General features: G+C 42.3%; 1 protein-coding gene across 1 annotated transcript; it reads right to left on the minus strand.

Annotated features, from left to right (window-relative positions):
- Positions 1–5,818: 5,818 nt before the first annotated feature.
- Positions 5,819–8,832, minus strand: camk2n1a (calcium/calmodulin-dependent protein kinase II inhibitor 1a). The gene is made up of 2 exons (XM_050033639.1): positions 8,270–8,832; positions 5,819–7,675 (listed from the first exon to the last, which is right to left on the minus strand). Exons 1-2 carry the CDS (start codon positions 8,808–8,810, stop codon positions 7,605–7,607), a joined length of 612 nt encoding a protein of 203 aa, XP_049889596.1. The 5' UTR covers positions 8,811–8,832; the 3' UTR covers positions 5,819–7,604.
- Positions 8,833–10,021: the final 1,189 nt, after the last annotated feature.

Below are 10,021 nucleotides of genomic sequence, written 5' to 3' on the forward strand. Positions count from 1 at the left end.
CAAAATTGAGATTTGATTTGATTTGATTTGAAAATATATGATGGGTAGTAGTTATGGGCAAATCAATGAGAATATGGCCGAGCTTTGATAGTCTAGAATTTTCCTTTTAAAGGACTACTTCACCCACAAAATGACCTGTTGTACATCAATAACTCACCACATGTTATGTTGAATTTGTAAAGAAACCTGTTTTTATTGCAGGACTCCATGGTGAACGAAGAATCCAAAAACAGAAGATTCTTGATGAACTGAAGTAAAAGGAGTCTGCATTTACCAACAGCAAAACTATATCAAAACATACATTTACAAACACACACAACTCATGCAGTATAATCCAAGTCTCATTTATCCTGCTAATGCTCAGTACTTCCTAAACACATGCATGTTCACTAAACCTTACTATTTTTAATACTTCTGCGTGAAAACTGCAGGCGCACCACTCATCCGTGCCTGAGAATGTTTATGCGGAAGTGTTTAAAATAGGAAGGTTTTAGAAAAACTGCACGAGTTTGGGAAGTACGGAGCATATGACAGGATACATGACAGTTGGATTATACTGCACGAGTTGTGTGAGAGTTTGTAGAGATATTATGATATAGTTTTGCTGTTTTAAATGTGATCCCCTTTGAATTCAGTTCATCAAGAATTTTATCCTTTCTGGATTCTTCGTCCACTGTGGAGGCATGCCAGACAAACAAAGTTTACTTGTCAAATTCAGTGTAACACGGGGTGAGTAATTGATATACAAATGATCATCTGGGGGGTGAAGTATTCCTTTAACCCACAGCCTGTGTATTCAGTTTCTACAGACCAGCATAAACACAGTAGGGTGGAGGGAATCACCACTTATCATCGTCAGTGGAAACCAATCTGCATTAGATGTAGTGAGGACTAAGAGAAAGCGCTGCCTCTGCTTTCAACAGCGCTGTATATCTGCCCATCTCCCTTGGGGCAGCGTAATGGCATAATATACTGTATGTCGGGCTTATGTAACTGGAGGAGGAATATTAATGGACGTCCACTCAGGACGGGGCCAAAGTGGAATCAGATCAAAGCTCTTTGTCCTCACTGCACATGCTCAATTTGAACCTCGAGCTGAGCGTTGCTGCTGTGAGCTGTGTGTACGTGTATGTGAGAGATAACAGCACAATAGCACTTAACATTTACAGTGGTCTGTTTTAGCATTGTGTTTGTTTTGCACCCGAATGTCCACGTCTGTCATGCTTGTTTTTCCATCCGGTCTTTCGGTGTGGTTACATAGTAACTGTCCACTGGGGAGGCATCTACAGCATGTCTGTGTTGACCCCAGCATGGCCTGCACACCCAGCCCATCTGCCAGGTCAGGACACAGGAGCCCAGGTTACATCTACAGCTCCAGCTCAACTAACCTCTGACCCTGGAATTTGCCAAATGATGACTGCATTTACATCTCATCAGAGAGTTGTTGCCTGAGATGTTCCAGTCAGATGTCCGACATTAGAATTAAAAGGATAAATCTGGAATTATTTTATCTTTGAATTATTTTTGGTTTCATTATATCCCACCAAAAATGTGAAGCCATTATAAAACACACAGCTGTGACCACATAACAACCGTATTACTGCGCCAATTATCTGTTGATAAAAATGTCAGATTTTGTTGTGACTTTTGATTTACTGGGTGTGCTTAGTGTGGGTAAGCTGTTGAAAGAGATGGACAGGACAGAGGAAGAAGATCAAAAAGAGGAGAGAGAAACTGAAGAGCTGGAAACATCAAGAATCAAAGCCGGGGTCGTTAAACAGACTATGTGGTCTGCTCGCTGTTTTCAGACCTGTGCTGAGAACGATCTGGCTATTGATTCTAAAACAGTGCTTAACACACCCAGTAAATCAAAATTCACAACAAAATCTGACATTTTGAAACAACTGCCAGTTGGTGCAGTAATGCTGCTGTAATGCAGCCACAGCTGTGTGTTTATAGAGTGTTTTACAATGGCTTTGAACACGGCTCAGCAAATCATAATCAAGGACCCAAACTATCCAGGCACTGCACTCCCCTTCGTGCCTAACAACCAGAGGTCAGACCAAGTTGTTGTTTTGCACCACAGAAGGCCCGCCTCTAAAATCCGATTGGGTTTTAGAATATAAATGTTAAATGCTGCTTTCTTTATTGTTATGAAGCAATAGGTCACCCGGCACAATAGACTGTTTCAAGATTGAATCCTTAAAAATGAGTTAGCATTTTTGCTCTTCTGGATCTCTTGTCTCAAAGTCAGTGGGTCTTTTGAACAGACTGAAAAAAGGTCTGTGGTCAACACAAGCTTAAGACACTTTCACATGTTGTTCTGTATGTGGACAACAGTGCAGCAGAGGCACTTGTTTGTAGGATAAATTAATTGGTACCTTTAGGGTATTGTTTGGAAGATAAAGTAACACCAGTGTTTTTCTTTAGCCCTGCCGCCTCTCAAATGTCTTGACATGTTTAGATTTCAGATTATGATGTAGGATTGCTGGATGCTGCAGCGTTACTGGAAGCAGGACTTGAATAAATCACTGTAAAAGTCACATGATCAGTCACACTAGTGACAGGCAGAGAGGTGTGGTGGAGCAGAGCTGATACGAGTCAATATTTGCCCAAATATGTCAGTCCGGTTCCGACCTTCCAGGACCACCCATTACTGTGAAAAGTGTAATTGCCCATGACCGCAGACAGCCACACACGCACACACAGACGACATCCACAACAACAACATGATCGATAGCACTATGTGTTCATTCAGTGCGGTGCTGATGTTATCAGGACAGTCAATAATCTGTCTGATGGGAATGCGGTCGGTTACACTGATGACGCTTTGTTGATGTTCTCTTATTAGAGCGAGGAGCAATTCAGAGTCATATAAGGCTCGGTGTTAAAGCACTGCTGTCAGAACACGTAGCTTTTTATAGATGTGTCCTGATACTGTACATGCTCTTCCAGGCGATAAACAAATCTGTCATCTGTAGCGTGATTTCCAGGAACGTTTTACAGTCAGATTACAAGGAAATGAAATTCTATTGGGTTATCAGTGCATGTTTGTGTACCAGAGGTGGAACAGGGGTGGTATCAGCTGACACAATTTCCTGACTGACACTGTTGGCAAACATTGTTGTACAGTATTCTTCACTTTTTCTTCACTTTCACCCAATTTCACACATCTGTTGCTGTAATAAAAAGTGATGCCCAGCCGAGGTAGCTGTACCTCAGGGGGTTCCTCTGCACTTGCAAAGACTGTGGAGTCACTCAGCTAATATGGGAAAAAACAACAGATATATTTGTGTTTGGGAGAAAAGAAGATCTTTAGTATACCTATTGTCACACAGACCTAACTATAGGTGTGTTAGTTTTATTATATGTGTAAACTGAGACAGTTCAGAGTGGACAGACATATGTTGGTAGCCTGGTAAGACCATCCTGATGACATGAGCTCAGCATTCTGTTTCACTGTCTATCAGTCTGGCCTCGGTGCCGCCCAAAACACTTTCAGTGGCCGTGAGCACTCACCTTGGCAGTCAGCCTCCTTCAGCCAATCAGTGGCAAAACAACAATGAACACTGGATTTGTGCTGCTGAACAGTGCAGCAACAAATTTAGCAACTTATTTACTACTTCAGGGTAAAAGCAATGAATATATTCAAATGCTGAGTCCATCCTTGTCTCTTCTTTTGTGCCGGCACCAGCTGGGCCTTGGGCAGGACATCACTGAGCATCCTTCTTGACTGGACCTTCATTGAGAGCTGTTTGTTAATGATGTTATGCTACCAATTTGTATAAGCAGACAAGAGATCCGGCACAGTTAGGTCGGTTCCAAAAGTCACACAATAACACAAACTAACTACCCGATCAAGGGGCAGCGGAAAACCAGAGACTTGTGTTTTGTGGAGTATAATGATGTGTATGAAGTCTTTCAATGTAGTCTGGTGGCTTTGACAAAAGTATAACATTGCTGCATCAGTTTCCCGTTGTAGAGAGCTGTCTGATGGCAAGGTAAAGTCTTGAAAATATTCCGTGTACATGTAAAGTGATGTTGATTTGGCCCCCAAATGTGTTGGAACAACAGTTAAACGTCTTTCCCTCCAAGAAACTCCACCATTGCATACTCTTGTTCCTGTTTAATCGTTGTTATCAACTCTATGTCTGCAATAACTTCACTTATTGCTCTCTCAACTTTAATAATGTTAGAGTCACCACTTGCTGCTACGGGACCTGCCATTATTGTTCTGCAAGCAACAGCCTGCATTTTACGTCATCATGGGGCAGCAGTAGCTCAGCAGCTCAGTCCATAGGGACTCGGGTTAGGAACTGGAGAGTCTCTGGCTCAAGTCCCCGTCCGGAGCAAATTTGGAGTATGGACTGGAAGCTGGAGAGGTGCCAGTTTACCTTCTGGTCACTGGCAAGGTGTCCTTGAGTAAGGCACCAAACCTCCAACTGCTCGGGATGCCTGTCCACGCAGCCCCTCCTACGTCTCTCCATTTAATGCATGTATAAGTCCTGTTTGTTCGTGTGTGAATATGACAACAGAGTGAGAAAATTGAAGTTCCTACAACGCAGTTCCTGATTGACAGTTTATGTTGTCAACAACTGTGCGGATCTCTGATTCCTGGAAAGTGTTTGGGGCGGCAGTGGAGCCAGACTGATAACAGACAGCAAAACAGAATGTTGAGCTCACGTCATCAGGATGGTGTCACCAGGCTAATGTATTGGTCCTCTTCTACTGTTGCCTTGTGGAGAGCATTTTGACTTTCTGATCTATTAACCGGTATTTTTCGTTGCTGGTGAATAATAACAAACAAAAACAAATTGCATAAGACAGCAGGAAAACAGCATGAGAATGACCTCTGAGTCCCAAGTGTTGAGGAAAGGGCAGGCAATTACTATCTATCTATCTATCTATCTATCTATCTATCTATCTATCTATCAATCAACTAGTTTGTTTCTGGAGAAAAAAAGAAATGGCTCTGTAATTGGAGCCCGACAGTGTGCAGACCTCATTTGTGCCCTGCGGTGAAGTATTTGTCTTCCACATGAGTATTTTCACCTGGACGTGTGCACACTTGGTCCCTCTTCTACCATTTGTTAGTGTGACTGCATAGTTACTAGGCTTTCCGCTGACCTGAATCAGTCAACACCTTCATACCATCTTTTTGGCAAATGAGAGTATGTGGAAAGTTGGAAGCAAAAAGCCAACACAAAACTCAATATTCATGGATAAATGGTTTGAATGTGCAGTTTCTGACAGTGTGTGTGGGAACATTGGATTTAAAATGATGGGAACACTGTATCAAACCACACAACATGTTGATTTTTGAGGTTTTTGTGCATGGTATAGATTTTTCTTGGAGCACGAGTCGAAGCGATTGTTTACAGGCCTGCTATAGACTCTGTGTGAGAGCTACTGTATGAGGACAGTGTAGACATTGATAGATGATCATGTGGCCAGTCGTGGCTCCTCAGGGGTCTGTGGCTTAATGAATCCACTAGTGTAGGCCGGCATAGAGCTGTTTAACAGCTTAACAGATGGATCACTGTTCCTCCCCTGCTCTTTAATTAAGGATCAGTATTTACTGTCACTGAGGTCATGGCTACTGTCTTCACAGGCTGCAAAGAAATGAGAAGACTTTTGCTTTCTGATGCTGCAGCTGCATATATGTCCTGCTGTTTCATCACTGTGATGAGGTTTTTCTCCTTGACTTTTATTCACACAACAGGCCCTGGCTACTCTGACATTGGTCCTATTGCTCATCATCCTCTATTGAATTGTGAGTCAAAATGTCTCAGGACAAAAGCCATACCAAAGAATCACATTTCCATGTTCTTTCACCATTTATTAATTCACCAAATACAGTGAAAATGGCATCATAATATACAATGACTCATTCTTAGAATGTCATGACATTTTTGTTGCTTTTTTGCTTCATAAAACGATGTTTCATTATTGAAAATATTAAGGTTTCATGCACAACAAACCATATCCAGTTTCTTTAAAATAATGGTACAAAATAAACAAAATTAAAAAACAAAAAACTGTAATGTCCAAAATCGGTCAAATAACAACATGTTATTTGAGGATACTCGTAAACAGTGCAATATACTCTAAAACTGCCATTTTCTAACAAATTCATCAACGAAGCTCAAGTCACAGTATACGATTTCTTAATAATAGTTTAACATTGATGTGTGCAAAAACCCCAGACACATTCAGTTAGTCTTTAAAAAACACCCGACCTCTGATATAGAATGAGACCAGTCCGCCCAAAATCTAAGCTTCGCCTCCGTGAAGCCTAGTCTCATTCTGTATATCCTCTCTGAAGTAGAAATATTTCTGTTGATGAATTGTAAGACGATAGACTAGCATATCATTTAAATAACAAATATTTAGATATAAAAATACAAATATGACTTTTGTTAAAAAGAAGCGTGCCAGGGTAAGAGTAGTGGCACCTGCGTTGGCACCGGAGTGAAAGTTCATGCAAATAGATGGAGAAAAAAAAACTCATAGAGGACGAAACACGAATTACTGCGAAAATTAACCAAATTTATGGAAAGCATAATTTTTTTTCCATCAATTTCATGAGTATTATTTTAAACATTTACTGTAATCTCCACATCTGTGCTGGCCTCTGTAGATATCGGAGCATTTGAAATGCAAAATAAAAAAATAAAAAAAGGAGAGGGGAAATAAAGATATGTGCAGGTGTAACTCAGCTACATGAAGGGAAGGTGCCACGCTGCACCTGTAACCACTGATGGGTGATGCAAGAAGAAGAAGAAGAATGTAGCCTGGTTTATTCAGTGGCCTAATGCTCTTTAAGGGCCAAAAACAAACGGCTTCTACTACAGAAAATATTAACATTGCACCATCCTCGGATATATGTTTTTACATACAATGGGTCTCCTCTATTTAGCAGACTCGAGAGTTTGGTTGGTCTGTTTTTGAAAAAAGCGTTAGCAGCAACAGGAATGCATTGGACCAGTGCTGAAAGGACAGCTCCCTTGAATGCACCGTCGCTGACTGAATCAACAAAGCAAAGCCTAAAGGAGGGGGAGGAGGGAGGAAGAAGGGGAGGGAGGAAGGGGGACGTCTGAGAGCTTAGCCTACCTACTGTACTGTACAACTTATTGAAATGGGGCTGGGATTTAGCTTCAGCCTCCAGTTGCAGTATTTTGTTGCTTACAGCGCTGTTGGAAAGGAAAAATAAAAAGAGATGGTCGTGAAGTAATGACAAGTTCATCCATCATTAAAGTCAGCAGAGGTTGAGACACAGAGCGGGGTCCGCCATCTCAACATCTTGCTGCGTAGCAGTAGTTAAAATCGGGATTCGTTTGGAGAATTGCCAGCAATCCCATGATAAATCTTGGTCTTTTCCAGAGTCTCTCTCTCTCTCTCATTTCTTTCTTCATCTCTTTCTTCCACATTTCTCTTCCTTTAGCCTTCTCCATTTCCCCCCCTCTTTCATTGCCTTTCCTCAGTCACACCATCCTTCGCTTCGTGCCGTCGTTTTTTCTCCCGCAATCCTCGAACATGCACAGCCGACAAGTGCTTCAAATCGGTGATCAAAATTAAAAAAGTCTGCAAGACATCGCTCACGTTTAAACGCCGGGTGAAGACTTATCTGTCATCCCCTTCAGGACCTCGTCTATTCGGTCGTCCTCAATGACCACTGTGAAGAGAGAAGGAGAGAGAATGTTTACTGAGACCATGACAGCAGCGATGAGTTTATTATAAGTGTTTATTATAAGCTCACTGGGTGAGGGGGTATGGCGCTCTAAATAACAAAAGCAAGTGAGAGAAAATGGGACTGGTGCGGGTTGCAGGTGAATAAATAATAAATAAATAAATAAATTAAAGCAGCACTATTGCAAATCCCCGACCTCGAGTACGCGCACTTGGAGAAAACAACTCATTCTCGGTAATGGCGACGAGCCAGGCTTTTTATCCATAACCCTGTTGTTTGGTGGGGAGCTACAGCATGGGGTGTGTCCTTACATGGAGATCATGTCTTGTGCATGTATGTAAACAATTTGTCCTCAGACTCGTGCAATAATTCATCACATGGTGCAGTTTCAAATATCAAAAATTGTGCAGAATATTCTAGATACAACAAATTAATTGCAACACAGAGCGTAATAATAATAACCCCTCTATGAATCCCACTATATTTGCACATTTTCTATACCATAAAAAGCCTAATTATGGTGATGTATTATGGTGACAACATGCATAAGTGTCTGTCTTTTATTTCACCATCCTTTACCTCGCTTGGCTCTGCCGATCTGTCCAAGCTTTGGGGGTCTTTTCGCCTGCGACGCAGCGAAAAAGGCGTTTGTGTCCTGCAGTCCGCAGCTAAAGGACATCTGACTGACCTCGCTGTCCGCCCCGTAGCCGCTCATTTTCCCCTCGTTGTATGGCAGTACCTCGGACATTGTGGCACGGCGGAGAAGGATCACCAGCGCAGATAAAAAGTGGATAAAAGTCTTCCTCGGTGGCTTTATGTGCGCAATAAAGCCGTAGATCCCGTTTTTGTGTGTGCAAGCTGCAGCGGCTGGAGTGTTTCTCCTGCTGGGATCCTTTCTGTGCGTAAGAGTCGATGTGGATGAGGGGCCACCAGCGTCTGAGGTCCGGCTGTTGTTGTGGTCTCTCTGTGGTCTCTGGATGTGTTGCAGCTGCAGGCAGAGACAGCGTGTGAGTGAGAGTGAAGGAGAGCTGTGTTCGCCTGTGTTGCTGGCTGATGTCTGGTGAGGGAAGTGGGAGATCCCGGGATCATAAAGGAAACCCAGGCAGAACGGTGAAGTCATCCATCCGGGTTTGAAGCGCGCGCGTGTGTGTTTTTGTGTGGATGTGTGTGTGTGGCAGGGGACTCCGAGCGGTGGAGGAGCAAGAGTGACATCAACAGGCGAGAGATGAAACTGCACAAGTGAAGAGCCCATACTGAGGCAGGTTTGAGGCTTGACTTTATGATATGAGGAAGAATCACCATCATGTAAGAAACATATCCTCCTGAGACCTGAGCTTCTGTTTGGTATACATTTTTAATTTCTCCTAGCTATGTGGGATCAGTAGAACCCAATAAGTATACAAAAATAAATATTGTCAACAATAATAAAGTCCTGATATCCTCAAATGTGACGACAATAAAGTCCCAATGTCTTTAAACAAGTACTTCCTAAATAACAGTGTCTTATCTTGTTACTGTTGCTACAATTGGTCAAATGTGTTGCCATATCAAACTACAAACACTATTAATCATAAATAAACAAGATTCAGCCATAAATCTGATCAGTTTTTGGACCTTGTCCACTCTTGTGTCAGGATAGGCTGCAGACTGACTTGGTATTGTGGTCTTTCTACCACTAGATGGCACTAAAAAGTGTCCACGAACTGACAAAAAAAGGCGCCTTTCACATCGGTATGATACGCGGCTGGTTGCCATTATTGTTTAAAGGCGCCCAGCAGCGTCAGGGGGAAACACAGCGAGACAATGGCAAAAGTTAAGGTGGCGAAAGTCCAACTGGGTCGCACAGGAGGCGTAGTGGATGGGTCACAAACACTGATTTTCACGTGTCCCTTAAGATTCTAAAGCCAAACGCTGTTCTTTTTTCTTAAACCTAACCACATGCTTTTCTTGTTGAAGAATAAAAAACTTCAATTTGCGGTGTTGTACCGACGTAGTGCTTTTATTTTGAAAGAGACTGTACGTAAACTTTAAATTTCCTGTGAAAACGGAAGTGTATTTTGAAAGAAGAGAATGCATGTAACAGGCAGAACTTGACATGGCGTCCCAGACCGTCAACAACCAACGCACCCAGGGTACCTTTCTCGTCACATGTGAATGTGGAAAGTCCAAGACCAAACGTCAATATGTGACAAAGTCGGAGTGAGAATGTGTTGGTTGGTTTTGGCCATATTGTCCCATATTGTTCTACACTTTCGAAATGTTATTGGACCAAATGTATCAACCCCAATTGTGAAAAGAGTCATTTTGTGGGAGTTGTGATGCTCAAAAAAA

Source organism: Epinephelus moara, chromosome 21 (assembly GCF_006386435.1).
Source record: "Epinephelus moara isolate mb chromosome 21, YSFRI_EMoa_1.0, whole genome shotgun sequence".
NCBI classification, from domain to species: Eukaryota; Metazoa; Chordata; class Actinopteri; order Perciformes; family Serranidae; genus Epinephelus; species Epinephelus moara.

What these genes read in the sequence shown, in the direction of transcription:
- camk2n1a (XM_050033639.1), bottom strand. Translation starts at nt 8,810, where the DNA reads ATGACTTCACCGTTCTGCCTGGGTTTCCTTTATGATCCCGGGATCTCC. An exon ending in GATCGGCAGAGCCAAGCGAG is followed by an intron (nt 7,676 to 8,269) that starts GTAAAGGATGGT and finishes CTCTCTTCACAG; the next exon opens with TGGTCATTGAGGACGACCGA.